The sequence below is a fragment of the Microtus pennsylvanicus genome, chromosome 7 (assembly GCF_037038515.1).
Source record: "Microtus pennsylvanicus isolate mMicPen1 chromosome 7, mMicPen1.hap1, whole genome shotgun sequence".
NCBI lineage: Eukaryota > Metazoa > Chordata > Mammalia > Rodentia > Cricetidae > Microtus > Microtus pennsylvanicus.
The window spans coordinates 68,855,809-68,881,306 of NC_134585.1; the positions used below are offsets into that span (position 1 = coordinate 68,855,809).

The following is a 25,498-nucleotide window of genomic DNA, read 5'->3' on the forward strand; positions in this document are numbered from 1 at the left end:
CAATTTCCCTCGGCCTCCCGCATACAAATACACATCCACCACTGCCCTACACAGCTATGTCTGTCTAATGCCTTTCTCCAGCAGCAACCATGGCTGACTGACTGCTGCTGGCATCTCAAGCCTTAGCACATCGCACACGGCAATGTGACCAGCATTGTAGTTTGGAAGCCATCCCAATCCGAGCACAACCAGTTTCCCAGCCATGTTGACAGCGTCTGTCCATGACCTGAAGAGCACACAGCCTGTGAAGGGTGGGGATCAGCGAGGAGCTCCACGCTACTCACAAACACCGTCACCGCCCAGTACGTTTCATAACAATTCACAGACCATGAGCCTGGAGCTACTACCTGTGCAGCAGTTGAGATAAATACCTGCTCTCCATGGCTGGAGGGTCCCGCTGCAGGCTGATGGTCTCTGCCGTGATCTCCACTTTCCGCACACTCCCAAAGAAATCGGTTATCAGGACATGTTTGGGATCGCGCTGGAAAAGGTCAGTACGATGTCCAGGAGTAGATACACAGAGACTTTTGGGACAAACTTGAAACTGAAAATAATAACAGTATTAGTCATCGTGATAAGCCCATACACAAACAACTTTGACTACATAAAGCAGTGCACTAGACGGTAGTGTATTATAAAGATAAGACCCTGGGTAAGACTAGCATTTCCTTCCTACTGCAGTGCCTGGTCTCAGAAGGAAGCCTATGGACAGCAGAAGATGCTATAAGGGTGCTGATCTGACTAACACAGGAGTCAAGGAAAATGAGCCACAGCTGTCCAATAGGTAAAGAAGATTACAGAGTCCAAGCGGACTCCAGAAAGGTGAAGTATGGCCATCTACAGCACACCTCTACTGCTGTGAAACTATGTGTCCCTTCAGAAACCAATTAACTTAGCTTAACCGTGGTAGCATCCCCCAGACATGCAGTGAAAACCAGACTTCTCCACTCACAGATGTCACGGTAATTTCTGTGTTAATCTTACCTGTGACACTCCACACTAGTGATTAGCAAGACAGACACATGCGCACTCACTGAAAAAAGCAAAAGGAGTGTTTACTGAGCTCACAGTCACCTTCTAAAGATGACCTGAGGAGCCAGAGACTAAGGTTGGAAACACAGACTCCAACGGTACAGTATACTATTAAGGGGGCAGATATTTTATTGCTCCTACAGCGCCAACACAGTCCTACGACCACAGTCCCTCAGCAAACTGTACTCTGGATCTCTAGATAACAGAGCACAAAGCAAGTGCTATTATGACCTAGATATATAGCAAATCGTTGTAAGTTCTTATGGATCACTTTACACACCATTTTGTGTGCATGCATGACACAGGATCTCTCCATATAGGCCTGGCTATCCTGGAACTCACTCTGTAGACCAGGCTAACCTCAAACTCACAGGGATCCACCTGCCTAAAGCTGGTAGACAGAGAAACCCTTCTCAAAAAACTGAAAAAATAAAATAAAAAATATTTTAAAAATAAACACTGTAAACAAGGTGATGCATTTTCTTCTAGGAATAAATGTGTATTGTACTCCCACGTGAGCTAAGCAACCCAGGAGCTGCTGTGCTCAGGTTCTGTGACAGCAGAAGTCGAGAGAAAGCATGTTTTCAAAAGAGAGAGAAGCAAGGTGGTGCTTCTGTCTACTAACAAGTGAAATTAGCAGAACGCAGGGACATCACAGGAAAATCCGCAGAAATGGCTAGCCTGACTCATGGCAGCTCAGAGTCAGAACCAACAACCAGGGAGCCCGCATCGGCCTGACCTGGGCTGCTGCACAGCTCGTCTACTGGAGGGACTGGGCATTTCAATTGTACTTTAATAAATAAAGCTTGCCTGAGGTTCAGAAAGTAAACAGACAGACCAGGCAATGATAACATACACCTTTAATCCCAGTAACCACACTAGTTTGCTATAGAAACTGGGCAGTGCACGCCTTTAATCCCAGCCCTAGAGAGGAACGTAAAACAGGAGGAAACAGCTCTCAGGCATGGTCTCATTCTGAGATTCCTAGAGGCAGGATCACTATTTTTAGACTGAGGTTGAGGTAAAAGCCAGTGGCTGGCTGCTTTTTGGGTTTTCAGGTTGAACCCCAATTTCTCTAAGTTTTTATTAATCATGGGCCTCCTAGTAGTGGGAGCAGGGGCTGTCCCTGCTTTGACTAGCTCTTAGAAACCCATTATTCATACTGGATTGCCTCACCCAGACTGAATACAGGGGAGGTGCTTGGTCTTACGGTAGTTTGACAGGACATGCTGAGGGCTGCCCATTTCTGAGCAAACAGAGGAACGGTGGGTAAGGGGGCAAAGAGAAGGGGGGGGGGAGTGGGAGGAGAAGAGGGAAGGAAGATTGTGGTCAGGATATAAAATAAATAAATTAATTTTTTAAAAAGTGAAATTAGTATTACAAAAAGTTTGTGTTAATATTCAAGTCCCTATCAGAACTTAACACGTATCAATACACATAATCTTCAAACTGGTGTTAGTGAGTACTCCTGGCCCATTTGGCAGCCCACAGCAGCAGCTCTAGAATTTGGCAGGATTCTGTCAATACTGACAACTCACTTGAAGGGATTCTGCTCGGTGAGGGCCAGTGCAGAGTTGGGTTGAGAGTAAGGACAGAGCCATCTGCTCGGTCACCCTTGTTCCTGAGTCCAGGAAAGCAGAAGCTGTGTCTGCCCGTGTGCACAGCCAGTGACCACATGTATCAGACACAGAAGGAACGTCCTAAGCCAGCGGCCCTGTGCTGGCAGGACACAGGCACTGGGAGGGCAGGACGGGAGGGCCGAACCAGTGTGTGCAGATGAATGAACACAGTGTAAGCAGGTGGAAAGAGTGACGTCATCACATAGCCACCCTCTGCAGCTTCTCACTTTGCCAACTCAGCAGCTTCAAGCTGCTCGAACTGAAAGGGCACAGCACAGGAAAGAAGGGGATTATAATTAAATTCAAGCTATGCTGAGAGACTCCACTGCAAGTTATAGGCTATAAAACTATGTAAGGAAAGGGCTCTAGCTTCCGAGAGCTTCAAGTCAAATGACAAAGACTTCACTCAATGCCTGAAATCAACAAAGACAGACTGGTAAATGTTACAAGAGAGAAACTGAGTTCTATGGAGCTCGGAGAGAATAAAATAAAATCCAAGGAAGAGCTCAGTTGGCCTTCCTGGAAGAGTACAGCCGGGCTAAACTCACTCAGAATGGCGAGAACATCAAAAGGTGAACAGATGGCTTTTAAAATATACCCAGCAGGTAAAAAAGAAACAAAACAAAGTAGTCAAGGACCCAGGAATAAAGGGTGACTGGGTTAAAGCTGGTGGCCCCGTGTGCTAAACGTTATACTGGGAGACAACAAGATGGCCTAGCAGGTAAGGGCACACGCCACAAAACCTGATGACCAGAGGACCTGCATAGGACATAACCTACTGACTTCCTCAAGTTGTCCTCTGCACATGCACATATGCACACATATGCACACATATTCTGCACACATGCACATATAAGCGCACATGCACATATAAGCGCACATGCACACATTCTGCACACATGCACTTATATGCACACCCATACAGACAGATAAACATAATTTTGAAGTTCCAAAGGGCACACCATGATGCAAGCACAGCACCCACTGGAATCCTGGGAAGAACAGACCTCAGAAACCACATAAAAGCTAACACACCAATATGTGAAATAAAATCAATAGAATACTTACAAGGTCATTCATGTTAGTTTGGCTAGCTGGATTAATCTCTTCCAAAAACTCCAAGACGTAGAAGGTGTACCTGTCCATAAGATGGACTCCAATTGCAGGGTCTGGCTGGTGCTGCAAGAGGGGGAAGTACTCATCACACAGGAGCACCCTGACAAATTGTTTGAAATATCGAAACTTCCTGTTTATAACGTCTAACAACAGCACGCACACATAAAACACGTGGAGTAAAGGGAAAACACTTACGGACAGCGAATCCTCTCCCACTTGGCTGCTAGCCAAGGCCATGATGTTAGGGGAATAAAACCGCTCGTACATGGACGCGCCTTGGCAAGTGTCAATAATAAACAGCAGCTCATTGTAGCTGAAAGAAAAGGGGAGAATCCGAATCATGCTGTTAGCTATACACTAATATTCCTCCAACGATTCAGTAATGTAAACCTCAGTCACCTATCAGCTGAAAGAAAAGGGGAGAATCCGAATCATGCTGTTAGCTATACACTAATATTCCTCCAACGATTCAGTAATGTAAGCCTCAGTCACCTATCAGCTGAAAGAAAAGGGGAGAATCCGAATCATGCTGTTAGCTATACACTAATATTCCTCCAACGATTCAGTAATGTAAGCCTCAGTCACCTATCAGCTGAAAGAAAAGGGGAGAATCCGAATCATGCTGTTAGCTATACACTAATATTCCTCCAACGATTCAGTAATGTAAGCCTCAGTCACCTATCAGCTGAAAGGTAAGAGAAGAATTCTACTCATGAGAGCGCTCCAAAGGGGACAGAGGTGATGTCCCAAGACAGCTGTCTCCATGTGTCTGCCCTCTCCTCTCGGCCACACAACTCAGAGCTCAAATATTTAAGAACCTCTTGACATACAGGTTTCCTTGGAAACTTAACTCTGTAATATGAGCACATATGAGTACAGATGCTCTGCTGATGCTCGTATTTCACACACATGCGTGTATGGCTCCGTCACCGCACTCAAACGATGCCCAGTACAGCTGGAGAGGCAAGCGCTGCAGACACACTGAGACATAAAGTCCCAACAGACACAACTTAAGGGTGTCTGTTTTAGCTCACAGTTCCACTCCAGCAGAGGGAAGGCACAGGGGCTGACTGGCTCCATCCGTGGTGGCAGGAGCCTGTGACATAGTCACATCTCTGTAGTTCAGAATCTGAAAGCCCCGGCCAGCCCCCTCCCATTCATCCCAGAGAGCTCAGGCACAGTCCCAAGGGTCCCACAGCCTCTCAGCAGAGGGCAACCAGCTGGAAGTGCAACCCTCACAGGCTCGTGTTCCTGGCTTCCTGTCTCTCAACCACAAGCTCCCTGACAACAGCATCAGACTCTCCCCGCTCACTGTGCCTTCTTGTTTAGATGGAAAACAGATGGACTTTCCCTTCCAGACTGGGGGCCAGAGTGACTCTCCTCCCTGAATGTGCTCGCCAATAGCTGCAGCCTCGCCACAATCACACTGCCACGGAGCGGTGGAGTCACTGCTGGGTTACACGTGACGTGTCCAGGTGTGGAACAGTTCGGAGCTACGGCCTCGGGGAGTCCTAGACTGCTCTGGGTGGACCATGGGGCTCAGAAGGTCACCATGCCAACAGAAACAGACAGATAGTCTGTGCTCGTCAGGTTCCAGAGGACACCAGGAGCTGGACTAGAGGCGGTCCACGTGCATTCCGGCAAAGAATCTGGCTACGTCTGCCTGTGCCCTGAAACTGTGAGTGAGGCTGAATCGAACATAATGAACTAATTTAGTGGCACATCTGTGACTCAGCGACTCGGGAAGTGAAGCAGGAAGATCGTGAAGTTAAGGGCAGTCTGGGTGACACAGTGAGACTCTGCCTCAAATACACGCTGCGGGAGTAGGCATGGCAAGAACATACCAGCTACAGAGCAGGAGATGTGACCTTGAAGTCAATCCAGGAGCAGTGGGAGGGCTCCGTGAGAAAAGGCTCTGGGGAACAAGACCTACAACCTGAGTTCAGTCCCCACAACCCACATAGAGGAAGGATGAAACCAACTCCCCCAGGTTCCCTTTAACCTCTACACGCACAGCAGGGTGTGTGCACACACAGGCACACATGTGTGCATACATAGACACACGTGCACACATGTATGTGCGTGTACACAAATGCACACATGCACACACCAAATAAATAGATAATGAAAAATGTTTCAAGTCAACTCATTCAATGTTAAATAACTGAATTTTCCTTTCACAAAGTGCTGTTCAATGAAATAACAAATATAAATTTCACAGTAAAAGAAGCGATTAGGGCAAGTTAAAATCATGTAAAATAATCACACATCTCCCACAGGAAGTTGATAGTGGTGCATGATTTGTTTGGTCTGTGTGTGTAGCCCCGGCTAGAGCACTTGCCCAGTGTGCACGAGCCCTGGTTCATCCCTCACCCTGTGGGAAAGAGCAGGAGACAGTAAGGAACAGAGTGAGGAGGTGCTAATTACCGTCTTTTCTGCCACATCTGCTCGAAAGCATCCGCAAGCTCTATGTTGGTGATTTCTTCAGAATCTTGGAATTTCAAGAAACCATTTCCCCCGTGACCTTGTAGAAAGCCAAAAACACAACACTGACATATTTCCTGGCGCATACAGAAACACGCAGTAATAAAAGCACACAGATATACACAGTACATCCTTTCTTGCAATGCTTTAATACTACTTTCCTACCTAAAATACGGACTGGAAAACAGCTTCAATTTTCCCCACCAACTAAACAAAGAATGCCTGGACTGGACAAGAGCAGTTCATATCATTCTTTAAGGTTTTCTATTATTCAGTTACATACCTCCACTGGCCTCCACTAGTATGTCTGAAGCTTATCTCATCCATACAAATGTGCTACTTTAGCTAAGTTAAACTTCAGCACTTGTCCAGCGGGTTTCAACGTAATCGACTACGGATCTCTAATTCTGAAATACCTGTCATATAAATAAGAATGTTGCTTCTGTCATCGGAGAGAAGACGCTTTGAACGAGGAGTACTAGGAGGCACCCTCCCGGTTAACACCCGCAAAAAGTTCTCCACAGTTACCTGAAAAAGTAAAAATACTTTTTTCAAAACAAGAGCAATTTGATAAAATTGAACCTGAAGAAATAAAAACATTTCTCCTATCTACATATTACTCAGCATAAATTAAATTAAAAAATGAAACAGAAAACAAATTATAGTGCAATTATTTTAGATTACTAAAGCTAAGCATGCACCTTCACAGGACTGTGCTCCTAAAAGTAAAAGTCGGCCTGGTGTGGGTGTGTGCCTGTGACCCAGCAGGGGGGATGGGTGTGTGTGCCTGTGACCCAGCAGGGGGGATGGGTGTGTGTGCCTGTGACCCGGCCTGTTATGTGGGTAGTGATGGGGGGCACTGAGGCAAGAGAAGCATAACCTCAAAGCCAGACTGGGGACACAGCAAGACACAACCTAGAAAAGCACCTTCGTACTAAAAACTAACAAAGAAAAGCTACATTGGAGCAAAATAATTTAACTCCCAATTTAGAATTTTAAATATTATGTGTTAAATTTACTGACTTATTTATACAAGCAATTCTTTGGGAGGATATGAAATACAAACACGAATAACTAGTTAATCATGCAGCTAATCTATGCCACCATTCAGTCGATTACAGGTTAATCACACACAACCACCACCACCCCTGCCAAATTATGTATATTTAATTTTGGATGCACTGCGTCACTTAGATTTCCATCGAAATCTCTTCTACTGCCAACACACTTAGAACAGGTCTCCCCAGTTGGGGATTCTAGGTGTCTGGAGCTCTTCAGAGGAATGTTTAAAGTTGTAGGAAAAAAAATACCGATTTAAAGTTGACAGCTAAGTCATATATTGTCCATATTTAATTTAAAAAGCAGAAAATCCAGTCAGCTTTTTTTCAACGGATTTCCCCCAAAATCGTAAGTGGGAAACACTTATGAACACACATGCACAAGCTGTTTAGCGTACAATCTTTCCCAGAATACAGCAAAATGCTGATTGTTTTAATAGAATCTTATTGGCTAACAAGGTAGGGAATGTTTTTACATTTCTAATGACCAAATAAGTAAGAAGGCAAACATACATACACATTCAATCCACAGAGCATTTCTGAGCAGCTATATGTGAGTCTCACTGGATGGAAGACACACAGACACAGCGTCCTTTAAAGGACCCTCGGCCTGGGACAGGTGCCCTGACAGCCGACGAGAGAGGATTCCGCACACAGAGATGGTCTCCTACTCTCAGTGGGCTTGGTAAAAAACAAGGATTATCTAGATGGCTTCAAATTTCAAACAGCCTTGAACTATTAAAAGCTAAGTTTCTAAGAAAGAAATATAGTATAACGCCATTCTTAGCTTGCATATTAATTTTAACTGGGAAAGGGTAAAATAGTAGAAGCATATCTGAGGTGGTGTCATGTCAAACAGGTGTGCCCAACCTTTACACTAAAGCATCTGCCATCTACAAAGTCATGCCTCGGAACCATGCAATCAAGTTTTAAAAAAAAAAAATCACAAAAGAAAAAAGTCTCAAAATGGTTCAGTAAGTTTACAACCCTGTTTGGGGGCACAGACTGGACAAAGCCCCCCAGTGGGCAATAGGAAGAGTGCTCATTAATCGTGGAGTTTCCCACAATTCGGATATCAAATAAAGTTACTGAACTTGAAATTTTAGATCAAGTATGAAAACCAAGCATTTCCTGCTTAAAAAGTTGACATAAGTGTCCTTGACTTTATGCATTCAGGGTTTTATCCGTGTGTCACTACTTCCATACTGTGAACCTCAAAAGCAGACTCAGTTCCACCAAAGCTAAATGACAGCTAAGGCAGGGCGGAAAGAAGATGGCGACAGCATTTCCGCCTGCTGACAACGCACCTCATAGCTTCTGTAGTCCACTTCCACGTCGTCTCCATACACATTGAGCTCCATGTTCTTGTGGCTGAACACCGTGGCTGGCTTGGGGTTGCGAGCATTGCACGCCATGTCATCCGCAAGCATCAGGACAATGTGACTAGCAGAAGATCCCAGAAACCCACGCGTTACAGAAGGCCCAAAGCTCAACACATGGCTCATGTACAAGTCTTCCCTCATTAAAAACAACTGAATTTTCATTGAGGCAGTTATAAATAAACAAATAAACTTTACTAGTTCTCATTATAGTGCACATAAGTGGGGTAAACTCAAAGTGGAGAACAGACATTTGAACTTGGGGGAAGTTAGCTCTTTCCATGCAACAAAGGGAAGCTAAAGAAGCTAAAGCAGACATTCTAACTTTCTGGAAGATCTAACACCCTCAAGACTGGAAGAGTCCACACTAAAATATGACCTTCCAAGGAATCCAACTTTCAGCCATGTTAGCATGAAATCTGTCATCCCGAAGCCTACGCTAGCAGTGTGGTCAGGCTCAGAGCCACTCAAACCACACCATGCAACTCACGGTCCTCCAGAACTCCAGCCGCCACCCTCCCTCCACTAGAGGCTGCGTGGGTCTCGTGAGTCTCGGCCAGAACTCTGGCTCCAGGTCACTTTCCGTGTAGTCTCCGACCATTAGTCAAACTTGTCCTCTGAAAACATGCAGCTCTGGCTCAAGCAGGGCTACTGGAAGCGTCTCCTGGAGTCGGCCTGCATCCACACTCACAGCGCTTCATTGTCACCGGCCTTCCTGTTCTCTTCACACTGCCCAGGCCACCGACCAGCCAGACTGCACACCAGTCCTGCCCTAGATATGGTCTAGATATGGTCTATCCCATGTGTGTTGAGGACACTGCTGCATCAAGAATCAGTATAGCACTCTGCACACCATGAGAACACAAGCCATGGAGGACGGCTGTACCCAGATGCCACCACATTCAGGACTAGAATACACAATCGGTAGCTAATATTTAAATGAGCCAAGCATTTTCATTTTTGAAAAACCAAAGAGGAAATTGGCCCCACCACTGACATGCGGACAATGAGTCAGGAGGCTTCTTTGTCCTGCATATACCTGAGCTCCACACACAGGGAACCCAATATGCTGGTATGCAGTTTGTTCACCAGGAGACGGCAGGAAGAAAATGTTCTGCTGCACATGTTCCAAATACATTAAAGTTCAAAACTTGATTTTTCTTGAAAACTGGCTAGATTTCTACTCTGGAAGGGGTCCAGCCCTGCACACGCAGATACAGACTCCAGCTGTGACTCCTATAGAGGAGAACATATCCTCTCTTTATAACTTATGAAGCTCATTAGTTTACATTAAGTTATTAATAAACCATATGATCTCTGTTAAACGAGACACAACTGACACATAAATGTATAAAGTCAGTCTTCCTTTAGGCTAGGCTTTGTTTAAGTTAATTTCTATGAAGTAAAATGATCACCATATCAATCACAGTACATATAATCCATGTTTTTCTTAGAGATAATTTTGAGCCTCAGTGTTACTACTATGACCCTTGATTAAATATAATAGATATATCATACAATAATTTTACTAGTAATAACGTAGATAAATGAGTAACAAGCTAAAGAACAATGGATTATGAAGGTTCAGAAGTGTAACTGCACATTCTAATTCACTGCTTCTTAGTCCTCAGAAATTATTGAAAACTGCTTTTCTGATGAAATAAAACTCCTTCCTTAGCCCAGGTGTTTAATCTTTTGTATAACACAACCACACACACAGACTATATAACACCTAACCATACACACACACACACACAAACTATATAACACTTAAACACACACAGACTATATAACACCTAATCATACACACACAGACTATATAGCATAACCACACAGAGACTACTTGGGCTTATAATTCCTATAAAATGACAGGCTAAGGATGGAAACTGTAAATGAAGTTCTAAGGAAGACAGCACACTAAGAATGCTGTAAACATGCATCCCATTTGGAGGATGAGGACACTCCTTTACTAAATGGCTATGCAGCTGCACAGCAGAGGGGTCAGGTCTGCTTCCACATTTAATTTTTTTCTTTATTTTGACAACTACTCTACAAACATAATTTGATGATATAGCAATGTCTCTCTATAGAAATGTCCTGGACAATATGTAATTAATAATCTTCAGTGTCTGTTGTTCAGGACAATCAAGGTGTCTACTTAGGCAAGTTTTGCCCATCAACACCTGAGTGACAGCTGTAACCTCATAGTTGACTCATTGGCCCCTTACAGCATCTTTCTTCCTATGGGGCCACTTTAGCATCACAGCAGGGATTTAAACCTCCACTTACTGGATCAATAAGACCAACCAGTACGGGTCCAAGGCACACAGAGATATTTACACTGAAGACCAGCTTCTGTACATGGCAGGGAGCTGTATGACTTATGAAAATAACACAAAACTCCTCAAGCACATGCAATCTAGAGGAGAACACGTCTCACAGTTTGGAAGACCCTGCTGCCATGTGTGAAGACTGGACTCTCAGACTTGGCTCTGTTAGTCCCAGCTAACCCTTCTTCACAAAACAAAGATAAGTGGAAGAAGCATGAGCTCTCAAGTAGCAGGCAAGTCAGCTATAGACAGGCTAGTTACAGAAACAGTATGGTACAAACAATACTTCCCGGGAGAGAATCAGTAACTACTGGAGCTGGCGTTCAGTTCAACATCACTACAGTGAAGTTGCAATAGAAGCCGAAATAAGAGCTCACAGCTCCTTAGAGCCCCTTTTGGCTGGCCCACTGGCTTTCTGCCTCTGGGGAGCTGCTTTCTCCCCAAAGGAAACATCTTAGGCACTCTGCTCCAGCTCAGTGTAAAGAATGCTGGGCCATTAAAAATCAGCATATGAGCAGCTTGAACTCAACGTATTTACTTTCATGTTTTTCCTTTCTCCTCCATACCTTAAAGAATCTTCAAACTAATAACTCTAACCACTATTATAGCACCATGGCACTAATCATAGCAACCCAGCTAAGAGAGGATATCCTGAATTGCTTGCATTCCTAGACTGTCTAAGACCAGTTATTTTGTACTTACAGTATTAGAAGGAAAAATGCAAAGCCAGGCACATGAGAAATCTCAGCACTTGGGAGGTAGAGGCAAGAGTTTAACATTTAATGAAAGTTTAACATTATCCTAAGCTACATATCAAGTTAGTGATACTGAGAGCTACAAGAGACTCTGAAAGAAAAGAAACTTAAGAGGGGAGGATGAGAAACAGAGAGAGAATGAGAGAGGAAGGGAGGGAGGGAGGGAGGGAGGGAGGGAGGGAGGGAGGGAGGGAGGGAGGGGGAAGGGAGGGAGGGAGGGAGGGAGGGGGGAGGGAGGGAGGGAGGGGGGAGGGAGGAGAAGGAAGGAAAGGAAGGGAAGGGAAGGAAGGGAGAAAAAAGGGAAGGAAGAGAAGAAAGGAAGGAAGGAAGGAAGGAAGGAAGGAAGGAAGGAAGGAAGGAAGGAAGGAAGGAAGGAAAAGAGATGGTCTTAAAACACATGGCAGACAGGAATTCAGAAAGCAAACACGCTAGGATGAAGGTAAAGCCAGTTACAGGCTCATATATAATCAAGACATAATGCAGGTTAGTTTGGCAAGACAATAGCAAGCGCTTGGGAAGTGCTGGTATAGCTCAATCACTGCACTAATCCAGTGAGCTCATTACTTCTCTGAAACCTGTGCTGGCATCTCCACTGAAGGCCATGAAGCTACAGCACCGTTAGGTATCAGGACTGGGCCTCCGTGGCTAGAGGGCAGTGGAGTTGAATCCCAGTTTACAGCTGGGTTATGGTGAACGAACACATGCTTTTTAACAACTCTGCAATCTCTTGAAATTAAGTCTGTTAACTGAATTTAGATTCAGTAAATGTTTCATTTCATACTGATAACTTAATTGACTCAGATGACTAGGTTAGATGCATGAACTCATTATTACTGCTTAATATTCACAACACATAATGAAAACAAAGTAGGCCCTTGAAATTCTAAATGAAACCATCCATTTCTTAGCCAACTCTCAGATCAGACTGAAGCTGGGCATGGTGCCACACACCTGTATCCTAGCACTTGGAAGTTGGTGGTCCTCCTGGCTCTCTCCAGGCATGAAGACAGATGACAGCCACATTGTTTTAATGTGTATTTGTGTGAGATGTGCATGTCTGTACATACTCATGTCTACATGTACATGTATATGTGTGTGTAAATACATGTGTAATTACAGGTAGGTCACCATGCCTACCCCACATTTATATGGGTTCTGGGGAATCTGAACTCCAGTCCCATGGCAAGTGCTTTAACCACTGAACCATCCTCCCAGATTCTCTTATTAATTTTTAAAGACAGAATACATAAAACACAAGAGATAAAGTACACCGAGCCACTGACCTGCTCGTCATTGTGACAATACATGTCACATTCAGCAGAAACAATACTGAACAGGAACTGACAAGAGACTAATCCCAACTAAATGTAATTTAACATGACATTTTTAAGTGATATAACTGTATTCATAGACATGAATTTAACACAACCATCCCATAGTATTTATCCCAGCACTAATAAAAATTTTATCAGTTTCCAGTTCCCTATTTTACTAAGATTACAGAAAGGTTGGATTACATGTGTCATAAGAATGGAACTAAGATTACACAATTAACTACTTACTGTACTGAATTTCCAGGCAGTTAAAGAGAAAACTGATTTAGGTGGAGAAACGAATATTATCTTGGATTTTCTAATTAGATTCTGAACAGTGAGTGTAATAAACCAAATTAAAAATAAAAGAGAAAGTGGAGTTGTGGGTGAAGAGTTGGATACGTCTCCTGATTGCACTGCTTAGAACACACTAACAGGTCACACACCTAGACACACTTCGCACATGGCTACAATAAAGCAGAAATGGTAGAAATGGGGTGTTGGAAGAAGGAGCTGAGCTTACCCAGTGAGAGTCACCACTGGGTCCCCCACATACAGAGTCTCACAGGGACGTGAAGGGTTTTCCTGAATAAGTACAATATACTACACACAAGTCTTGATCAGTAGATCAAAACAATGTTTTGAATGTCTTAGCATAATAAGAAGCAGAAGAATATAGACAGAATTAGCTGAAATATATATTAAAAATGAGGTTGGACATTTTTCTACTGAAGAGAAACTTCCAAAACATATTAGTGAGTAGTCCCTTAATGATTTCATTTCTTAGGCTTCTACGGTTCATCAGCGCCTGAGCTTATCTGGTGTGCAGAACGCACAAGCAAGCCCAGAGAGGGAAGCGGGGCAGGATGATGAAAAGTTCACTGGTAGTCTAAGCACACGGTGAGATCCTGTCTTTAAAAATAAGTAAAAAGAGTGTCAGTGAATTAAGTTTGACTAATATGGAGTTTCCCAGAATAAAATAGCTGAATCCCCTGACCTAAACCTTGGCCATAGATAATCGAATGGTATAAAGGATTTAACAACAGGGCATCTAAACAATTTGATAACTTCTCACTCATACTCAGATGAATTCTTAGAAACTATTAACAAAAATTTTTGAGAAATATCTTTGCTCTGAGGAGATCAAATTATACTCACACGTTAATCTCACTATCCTCCCAATGCCCCAAAGTGTCAGATATAACATGCTAGAGATAGAATATCTGATCAATTCTCCAGGAAAAATCCTCAGAAACTTCTTAGAAATAATTAGTACCCTTTTTTTGGCGGCATGTCAAGGTAGTCTGACTTATTCCAAGGTCATTCCTATTACTCCCACCCAAAGGTCTAAACCTATGAAGGGACTGTAATTTCCTCCCTATCTCCTCTTCCACCTCAGCCCGCTCTGGCTGGAATTAGAGCAATTGGTAAATGTACTGCAAAGAGCAAAGGTTCTGAGAACACAGAACCACTACTGCTGACAGCAAAACACGTGAGCCTGCGTGATGAGCCCGTGAGACAGCACTCATGAGTGTGTATGTGTGTGAGAGAGAGTGCCTGTCTGCCTGGGAGAGAGACAACACGTGAGCCTGCGTGATGAGCCCGTGAGACAGCACTCGTGAGTGTGTATGTGTGTGAGAGAGAGTGCCTGTCTGCCTGGGAGAGAGACAACACGTGAGCCTGCGTGATGAGCCCGTGAGACAGCACTCGTGAGTGTGTATGTGTGTGAGAGGAGTGCCTGTCTGCCTGTGAGAGAGACAACACGTGAGCCTGCATGATAAGCCCGTGAGACAGCACTCGTGAGTGTGTATGTGTGTGAGAGAGAGTGCCTGTCTGCCTGGGAGAGAGACAACACGTGAGCCTGCATGATAAGCCCGTGAGACAGCACTCGTGAGTGTGTATGTGTGTGAGAGAGAGTGCCTGTCTGCCTGGGAGAGAGACAACACGTGAGCCTGCATGATAAGCTCGTGAGACAGCACTCGTGAGTGTGTATGTGTGTGAGAGAGAGTGCCTGTCTGCCTGTGAGAGAGACAACACGTGAGCCTGCATGATGAGCCCGTGAGACAGCACTCGTGAGTGTGTATGTGTGTGAGAGAGAGTGCCTGTCTGCCTGGGAGAGAGACAACACGTGAGCCTGCGTGATGAGACCGTGAGACAGCACTCGTGAGTGTGTATGTGTGTGAGAGAGAGTGCCTGTCTGCCTGGGAGAGAGACAACAGGTGTGGGGAAGAGGAAGAGGAGCCAGGGAAGGGAAAGAGTGGAGGGAAGAGGAGAAACTGAAAGAATCTTCCAGAACTATTCTCTTTGTCTTTTCAGGAACTAGCTCAGGGATAAGGGAATAAGGCTCGCACTGGGTGTGCAGAATATTAACTTTTAACTTAAACCACTGGCGCCCATGGAGCTGATATCCTATGGAACAATTCCTGAGTGGTAAGCTCTTAGTGTTCTTAAAGGGAAGAAACAAAATTCAGAAATTATGACCCCAAGAAGCCCAAAGAGCTGTCTTTCTTCTCAATGTTCACCATTTCCATATCTCAGTCTAATTATGGTAGCATAACTAAATATCTTTATCATGAAGAAAGCACCTTGCCTTTAACAGGTTTCCAGAGTAATAACCAGAAAGTGAACACAAGCCAAGCTCTGCTGTTTCCTCACCACACACAGGAAAATATAACAATGTAGCACAATTTAGCAGAAACCAAGATAGAGGCATGGGGGGGGGGGCGCGTGTGCATCCACGGGGTGTTTAGGCGTGCAGCTGCAGGGTGCTTACTGAGCATGGGGGTGCAGCCGCAGGGTGCTTACTGAGCTAGGGGTGCAGCCGCAGGGTGCTTACTGAGCATGGGGGTGCAGCCGCAGGGTGCTTACTGAGCTAGGGGTGCAGCCGCAGGGTGCTTACTGAGCATGGGGGTGCAGCTGCAGGGTGCTTACTGAGCATAGGTGTGCAGCTGCAGAGTGCTTACTGAGCATGGGGGTGCAGATGCAGGGTGCTTACTGAGCATGGGGGTGCAGCTGCAGGGTGCTTACTGAGCATGGGGGTGCAGCTGCAGGGTGCTTACTGAGCATAGGTGTGCAGCTGCAGAGTGCTTACTGAGCATGGGGGTGCAGATGCAGGGTGCTTACTGAGCATAGGTGTGCAGCTGCAGAGTGCTTACTGAGCATGGGGGTGCAGATGCAGGGTGCTTACTGAGCATAGGTGTGCAGCTGCATGGTGCTTACTGAGCATGGGGGTGCAGCTGCAGGGTGCTTACTGAGCATGGGGGTGCAGCTGCAGGGTGCTTACTGAGCTAGGGGTGCAGCTGCAGGGTGCTTACTAAGCATGGGGGTGCAGCTGCAGGGTGCTTACTGAGCATAGGTGTGCAGCTGCAGAGTGCTTACTGAGCATGGGGGTGCAGCTGCAGGGTGCTTACTGAGCTAGGGGTGCAGCTGCAGGGTGCTTACTGAGCATGGGGGTGCAGCTGCAGGGTGCTTACTGAGCATAGGTGTGCAGCTGCAGGGTGCTTACTGAGCATGGGGGTGCAGCTGCAGGGTGCTTACTGAGCATGGGGGTGCAGATGCAGGGTGCTTACTGAGCATAGGCGTGCAGCCACAGGATGCTTACTGAGCATGGGGGTGCAGATGCAGGGTGCTTACTGAGCATAGGCGTGCAGCCACAGGGTGCTTACTGAGCATGGGGGTGCAGCCGCAGGGTGCTTACTGAGCTAGGGGTGCAGCCTCAGGGTGCTTACTGAGCATGGGGGTGCAGCTGCAGGGTGCTTACTGAGCATGGGGGTGCAGCTGCAGAGTGCTTACTGAGCATGGGGGTGCAGATGCAGGGTGCTTACTGAGCTGGGGGTGCAGCTGCAGGGTGCTTACTGAGCATGAGAGAGGCCCTGTGTTTGATCTCTGGCACCAGAGGAAAAGCACACAAAAAATAAGGTCTTACAGGGATTTGAACGTAGAGTAGATTTTATGTCAACACGCTTGTGGAACATCAGACTCCATTTGGGGGCGGACATGACTTGGTTACTCCGTGTTTTATCTGCTGCCTACACACATACTCCTGTCAGATCTGGAAGCAGGCAACAAGCATCACTGACAATGGTTCAGCTTAAAACTTTACCTTTTCATGACCTTTCTTTCAACATTAAGGTTCCAAAAGTACAACTAATACAACTAAATTATTCAATGCCAAGTCAGTTAATGCTAGAGTCATGCAATCATATTAGAAAACATGACAGGCTGATTCAAGAAACTGCAAAGAAAAAAAGGGAGGAGGGAGCTGGGTTTTAGGCAACAGAAAACGCCCACCCCATCTATACCCATGAGGAACTAAGATGGAAAGAGAAGACCTTGCCCAGGATGAAAGAAGACTAAACATGACCCTCAGCCATTCCCAAGCTCACTGAGGCCTGAAGATGTGAGAAGACAGAATTGGAAGAAGTATATCTTTACAGTGGACACAGCAAGGACCGACCTAGTGTGGCAGGCGCAATCCTTCTGGGCTGTTGGGTCCCTCACACCACTCTGACTCCTCACTGAGCTAACTGTGCACCACAGTGAGAAAGGAGGGGTGAAGAGCTCTGAGCCACTCAGTCGCGTCCTCGGCTCACACGTTAATTGCATCGTTTCTTTGTTGGTTTTATACCAACCTGAAGCAAACGTCATCAACCTTGCTCATTACTGCCAGTCTGCAACAACTCAAACAAGTCACTGGACACTGGGGTCTACACCCCAGCCACCTGCTAACTGCCTCCTGCTGAACCATATCACCCTTAGCGTTATACAGCTGGGAACGCTGAACTTAAATTTACTTTTAAATCATTAAATGAACATTACATAAGGCTACTTAGCAAGACCATTAAAACACTCTAAAAACCAAGTTAAAAACTGCAAAAGACCAGTAGGTGATAGCAGGCGAGTGCCAGAGTGAAAACAGAAGCATCTGGTGAGCCATTCTCAGGGAGGAAGCGCATTGCAGAGCGCAGCTCTGCGCATAGGCAGCCAGTCCCCATGGTTATTAGGTATTGCTTAAGACAGCAAATCAAGCCTGTGATAGGAACTTCATAAGCCCTCCCAGCATCCATTTCTTGCACTAATTAGTCGCGTTCTCTTAGCCTTCGCCCTTATTGCTTCATCTATCTGCACGGGGAACTGGGCGGCAGGGAATATTAAAAACACTTGGCTCAGTTCCGACTACCAGGACTGCCACATGCAGTTTGTTGATCTGAAAAATCACGTTCCCTCTCAAGGATGCATTTACTCAAAATAAAAGCATCTCAAACTGGACTACTGATTCTGAGGGCTCCAAAGATAATTTTTACCCAAAAATTTTAATTTTGGAAATTCTCAGGATTTTCTTTTTTTTTAACTTATAGGTACAAAGATTTTTAAAGAAGGAACTGTGTATAGTTCTAAGAAAATAATTTATCAAAATCATTAAAGTTCAGCAAGTAGCTAGAACAAGATTCAAAAACCAAACTGCACGCATAACAATCAAAGTTAGAAAAACATATTTGGAGAAAGTTATTGCTTATAATGCAGCAAAAGAAGAAGATAACTAAGATAACTAGAGCATTGCACAAAGATGTTTAAGAGAAAATAACTGAAAATTGTAAGAATCAATTGAATTGAGGCTACCAGTTATTAAGTGGAGATAAGTCTTCATATAAGGAAGGGTCCAATACTCAGAACCCTCTGGACTAAACTCAGTTCACTACAAGGCAAATTACAGCGCCAACAGGGGCCTTTCATTCCTTTCCCAGCCCACACTTTACATGCTGTTGGTGGTGGTGATAATAATAATAATAACAACAACAACACAGAGCAAAGCCCCTGTCAAGGAGAAGCTGACAGAACTAGGCCAGACTAACGCTCGGTTTAAATGACCCCAAGAGGAAATTTCCTCTTTAATGTGGCACCACACCCTGCAGAGACTCATAGTGGATGAACATGCAGACAATATGGGGTGCTCACTCCTAAACAGGACATCTTTAGACAGCTTTATCACCCCCTTTGTCTTAGTTTCTTTTGCTTGCTGTGATAAACACTGACCAAAAACAGCTTGGGGAGGGGAGGGTTTATTTGGTGAAAATTCACAGTCCATCACTGAGGGAGTCAGGGCAGGGACTAGGGGATGGAGCCTGGGGGCAGAACTAGGCTCCAGATAATTCTCCTTACTGCCTTGCTCCCCTTTCCCCGTGGCTTGTTCAGCCTTTCTCACACAACCCAGAACCTCCTCCCATGGGATCTCCCACAGTGAGCGAAGGCCTCCCATATCAACTACTAATAAAGAAAATATAATATGCCACACTCGTGCCTACAAGCAATCTGATTAAGGCATTTTTCTCAGTTGAAGTTCTCCTTCCCAGATGACTCTTGCTAGTGTCAAACTGACAAAAACAAAACCAAACAACCTAACCAGAACACCCTTCAGAGACCCAGGGAACAACATCAGAAGATGGGACAGAGAATGTAAGGACCAGATGTGAGGAGGCGCACTGTGCACTGCTGTCTTCTGGATGTCACATGACCACTGCACGCATGAGGTCACAGAAGCTGCAGTGACCTGCACAAGACTGTGTCTGTCAACATTCTGTCATGGGAGGGGAAGGGCTCTTGCAGCCCACTTCCCCTTCAGCTGCCCTATGCTGTGCAGGTTTGCTAAGGGAGGAAGAGATGTTGTACTAAATGTACAGCCACTGGTAAGTTGCTTGTCTATCCCTGGGTGAAGAACTCTCCACACCTGCTCATACAAGTAACTCTAATCAAACTCAGTGTGTCACAAAAAAGAAAGTAGATGGGAGGGGCACTTAGGAAGAAAGGGTTCAGTGAAGGGGAAGAGAAATAAAACGTGATACAGGTTTGAATAGGATCAAAATTGTGCACATTGTGTGTGTGCATGTGTGTGAATGTGCGCAGGAGGGGGAGATGGAGAAAGAGGGCTGCCTATTATTTAGGCTGACATCTAAAAAATAATTATCTGAATAGTTATGCTTCCCTTAGAACATAAGCTAATGTAGAAAGGCTGGGCCGCAGCTCAGTGGAGAGGCATCTGCCTAGCGGCCCATGGGTAGCACCCCACTACCACACACAGAGACCTTGTGAAGACAAGGTCCACAACCAGATTCTAGAGAATAAAAGAAAGGAAGCAGGCCACCAGACAGGAGGACAGTGGCAGCAACGGGCGCACTGTTGTGCTGGTGAAGGAATAAGCGCCCCAAGACCTGTCAATCTAGACACAAATCAAGACAGAATGTTCCCTTATGCTATACAAAACCCTTCAAGATCTTCCGAGGCCTGCAAACGGACCCTTTTCATTTTCTAAGCACAACAATATAAAGGTGGTGGCTAAAATGTCCCTGTTACCTGGCTCCCTACTCTCCTTAAAGCACATTTCTTTCCTGACCACACTACGTGCTCCCCACCAAGATCTCACAGTGCTCCACTAGGAATATCACATGCAGTGTGAGACGGATCGGCTGCCAATGTGATGGAGAGGACAGATTGTTCAGAACGTCTAAGTTCTATGTGCAAGCACCACTATTTACATGTTTAAGACTACATGAGAAAAAACTGTTGGAAAGTGGCAGGAGACAAGAAAAAGAGCATTCAAAGGCATGAGCTAAAATTAGCCCCATCATAACTATGGCAGCTTATTGGAAACTGTTTACAAAACATATTTATATAGTTCAACTTCTTTTGTTCATTACAAATAAAACAAATTTATAAACTGATGCTTTTCTGCCTAATAAAATAAAATCATAAACTAATCATGGAACAAAAATTTAATGCTATAAAAATATTGACTTTAGTTTTTATAAACTATTAGAACGGCTTTTGATGGAGGAAGGTCATTGGTTAAGCAATAAAGAAACTGCTTGGCCCTCATAGGTTAAAACATAGGTGGGAGGAGTAAACAGAACAGAATGCTAGGAGGAAGAGGAAGTGAGCTCAGACTTGACAGCTCTCCTCTCGGGGGCAGACACCTCAGAGAGACATGTCCCGCTCCCGGGCAGAAACACACGATGAAGCTCTGACCCAGGATGGACGTAGGCTAGAATCTCCCTGGTAAGCCACCTCGTGGGCTACAGCAGATTATTAGAAATGGGCTAGTCCAGGTGCGAGAGTTAGCCTAGAAGAGGCTAGATAGAAATGGGCCAAGTAGTGTTTAAATCAATACAGTTTGTGTGTTGTTATTTCGGGCATAAGCTAGCAGGCGGCTGGGGTGCTGGGGACGCAGCCCCGCCGCTCCTATTACTACAGGCTTTAACTCATCAGTCAATTATCAAATCAGAGTGAACTTCTTATATAGTTTTCTAGACAAAGGAAAAAGATATAAGAATAAGGAAGTGAGCACAGGCCACTCCAAGTGCTTAGGTGGATAAAGATCAAAATCAGAAATAAAGACCAAACTTGAAGCCAGGGAAACCAAAACAAGTTAACAAACTGAACACAGCGAGTCAGAATTAACAAAGCAACAGCTAAAGCTAGAAATGCCAGGGTTTGTGAGGCAGAGACCCACCAGTGCTCGTGGGAGTGCAAGGATGAAGGCAGTGTCTGGGGAAGCTCGTTCTAACAGCTGTGTGTGGGACGAGCTGGGAAGGGGAGGGATGGGAGGCAGGAGCAAACAGCTCCACAGTCCACAGTCCAGAGCACGCGAAGCCTGCGGATGAAATGCTCGAGGGAGCTTCAGGTCTCAGCACACAGTGAAGCATCCTGCCGGTGCGGCCAGATCTGCACAGGAAATCCGCTGGCGCTTCACAGACACCTGTGTTCACCTGCAGTCTATCACAGGAGGTCAAGGGCGGCACTTTTCCCTGGAAATACGTGATAGAGTCAGATTTTGGGAGATTTCAGGTTGGGGAGCTAGAGAACAGCAGGGGCTGTATCTACAGAGCCTGCTGAGACGCAGCACGGGAAGGCATGGCGGGAACGAGAAACAAACCAGACAGCAGCAGTCCTTAGTGAAGAGAAAATGAGAAGGCAGAGAGGTGCCCTCACGTTTGTACCTATTACTGTTTCCATGACCACCTCATTACTGTCTTCAACACATAGATAAACCTTTTAGGGTTTAATTAGGTATTTAAATCATAAGCTTAAGTATACCAATCTCTACAGAGTACTGCACCATAAAGTGAGATAATCTACATTAAAGGAATTCTAACTATAAAAGCTGTAACTATGAAGGAACAATTACCATACAAAGCTAAAGACAAAACCATCTTCTGTTAAATTCTCTTTGTTAAATAAATAAACAGTATGAAACCATGACTGTTTGAATGCCCCAGTTCTTGTTTAGAACAAAGGCTGCAGAAATAGAGCTACAAACAAGCATCTGAAACAGAAATAACTTCAAAAGAAATCCTTCAGAAACTCAAGGACAATCCTACCAAACTCAGTACACAGAATAATACATGCTATGGCTACCTCTACTTCTAGAAGTACCCTCCCAATCTTGCTCAAGCCATAAGACACATCCTAATAATTGACTCATACAACATGGTCGTGTATGTTCCAAAATGAAAGCTACTGTGAAACCATCACAGTGAGTCTCAGGACAGAGGAAACCATCACAGTGAGTCTCAGGACAGAGGAAACCATCACAGTGAGTCTCAGGACAGAGGAAACCATCACAGTGAGTCTCAGGACAAAGAGGAAACCATCACAGTGAGTCTCAGGACAGAGGGGGAACCATCACAGTGAGTCTCAGGACAGAGGAAACCATCACAGTGAGTCTCAGGACAGAGGAAACCATCACAGTGAGTCTCAGGACAAAGAGGAAACCATCACAGTGAGTCTCAGGACAGAGGGGGAACCATCACAGTGAGTCTCAGGACAGAGGAAACCATCACAGTGAGTCTCAGGACAGAGGAAACCATCACAGTGAGTCTCAGGACAGAGGAAACCATCACAGTGAGTCTCAGGACAAAGAGGAAACCATCACAGTGAGTCTCAGGACAGAGGAAACCATCACAGTGAGTCTCAGGACAGAGGAAACCATCACAGTGAGTCTCAGGACAGAGGAAACCATCACAGTGAGTCTCACGACAGAGGAAACCATCACAGTGAGTCTCAGGACAGAGGAAACCATCACAGTGAGTCTCAGGACAGAGGAAACCATCACAGTGAGTCTCAGGACAGAGGAAACCATCACAGTGAGTCTCAGGACAGAGGAAACCATCACAGTGAGTCTCAGGACAGAGGGGGAACATTCACAGTGAGTCTCAGGACAGAGGAAACCATCACAGTGAGTCTCAGGACAGAGGAAACCATCACAGTGAGTCTCAGGACAGAGGAAACCATCACAGTGAGTCTCAGGGCAGAGGAAACCATCACAGTGAGTCTCAAGACAGAGGGGGAACCATCACAGTGAGTCTCAGGACAGAGGGGGAACCATCACAGTGAGTCTCTGGACAGAGGAAACCATCACAGTGAGTCTCAGGACAGAGGAAACCATCACAGTGAGTCTCAGGACAGAGGAAACCATCACAGTGAGTCTCAGGGCAGAGGAAACCATCACAGTGAGTCTCAGGACAGAGGGGGAACCATCACAGTGAGTCTCAGGACAGAGGAAACCATCACAGTGAGTCTAAGGACAGAGGGGGAACCATCACAGTGAGTCTCAGGACAGAGGAAACCATCACAGTGAGTCTCAGGACAGAGGAAACCATCACAGTGAGTCTCAGGACAGAGGAAACCATCACAGTGAGTCTCAGGGCAGAGGAAACCATCACAGTGAGTCTCAGGACAGAGGGGGAACCATCACAGTGAGTCTCAGGACAGAGGAAACCATCACAGTGAGTCTCAGGACAGAGGGGGAACCATCACAGTGAGTCTCAGGACAGAGGAATCCATCACAGTGAGTCTCAGGACAGAGGAAACCATCACAGTGAGTCTCAGGACAGAGGAAACCATCACAGTGAGTCTCAGGACAGAGGGGGAACCATCACAGTGAGTCTCAGGACAGAGGAAACCATCACAGTGAGTCTCAGGACAGAGGGGGAACCATCACAGTGAGTCTCAGGACAGAGGAAACCATCACAGTGAGTCTCAGGACAGAGGAAACCATCACAGTGAGTCTCAGGACAGAGGGGGAACCATCACAGTGAGTCTCAGGACAGAGGAAACCATCACAGTGAGTCTCAGGACAGAGGGGGAACCATCACAGTGAGTCTCAGGACAGAGGGGGAACCATCACAGTGAGTCTCAGGACAGAGGGGGAACCATCACAGTGAGTCTCAGGACAGAGGAAACCATCACAGTGAGTCTCAGGACAGAGGAACCATCACAGTGAGTCTCAGGACAGAGGAAACCATCACAGTGAGTCTCAGGACAGAGGAAACCATCACAGTGAGTCTCAGGACAGAGGAAACCATCACAGTGAGTCTCAGGACAGAGGGGGAACCATCACAGTGAGTCTCAGGACAGAGGAAACCATCAAAGTGAGTCTCAGGACAGTGAGGAAACCATCACAGTGAGTCTCAGGACAGAGGAAACCATCACAGTGAGTCTCAGGACAGAGGAAACCATCACAGTGAGTCTCAGGACAGAGGAAACCATCACAGTGAGTCTCAGGACAGAGGAAACCATCACAGTGAGTCTCAGGACAGAGGAAACCATCACAGTGAGTCTCAGGACAGAGGAAACCATCACAGTGAGTCTCAGGACAGAGGAAACCATCACAGTGAGTCTCAGGACAGAGGGGGAACCATCACAGTGAGTCTCAGGACAGAGGAAACCATCACAGTGAGTCTCAGGACAGAGGGGGAACCGTCACAGTGAGTCTCAGGACAGAGGAAACCATCACAGTGAGTCTCAGGACAGAGGAAACCATCACAGTGAGTCTCAGGACAGAGGAAACCATCACAGTGAGTCTCAGGACAGAGGAAACCATCACAGTGAGTCTCAGGACAGAGGAAACCATCACAGTGAGTCTCAGAACAGAGAGGAAACCATCACAGTGAGTCTCAGGACAGAGGGGGAACCATCACAGTGAGTCTCAGGACAGAGGAAACCATCACAGTGAGTCTCAGGACAGAGGGGGAACCATCACAGTGAGTCTCAGGACAGAGGAAACCATCACAGTGAGTCTCAGGACAGAGGGGGAACCATCACAGTGAGTCTCAGGACAGAGGGGGAACCATCACAGTGAGTCTCAGGACAGAGGAAACCATCACAGTGAGTCTCAGGACAGAAGAAACCATCACAGTGAGTCTCAGGACAGAGGAAACCATCACAGTGAGTCTCAGGACAGAGGGGGAACCATCACAGTGAGTCTCAGGGCAGAGGGGGAACCATCACAGTGAGTCTCAGGACAGAGGAAACCATCACAGTGAGTCTCAGGACAGAGGAAACCATCACAGTGAGTCTCAGGACAGAGGAAACCATCACAGTGAGTCTCAGGACAGAGGAAACCATCACAGTGAGTCTC

General features: G+C 45.8%; 1 protein-coding gene across 2 annotated transcripts in view; it reads right to left on the reverse strand.

Annotated features, from left to right (window-relative positions):
* The window catches only part of Pigk (phosphatidylinositol glycan anchor biosynthesis class K), a 93,353-nt gene that overhangs the window by 58,342 nt on the left and 9,513 nt on the right, over positions 1–25,498 (reverse strand). For both annotated transcript variants that reach the window (XM_075981044.1, XM_075981045.1), the window contains exons 4-9: positions 8,617–8,752; positions 6,668–6,779; positions 6,195–6,291; positions 3,963–4,080; positions 3,720–3,830; positions 372–544 (exon numbers count right to left, since the gene is read on the reverse strand). In XM_075981044.1, coding sequence (XP_075837159.1) covers positions 372–544; positions 3,720–3,830; positions 3,963–4,080; positions 6,195–6,291; positions 6,668–6,779; positions 8,617–8,752 — 747 coding nt within the window. The remainder of the gene's footprint in view (positions 1–371; positions 545–3,719; positions 3,831–3,962; positions 4,081–6,194; positions 6,292–6,667; positions 6,780–8,616; positions 8,753–25,498) is intronic.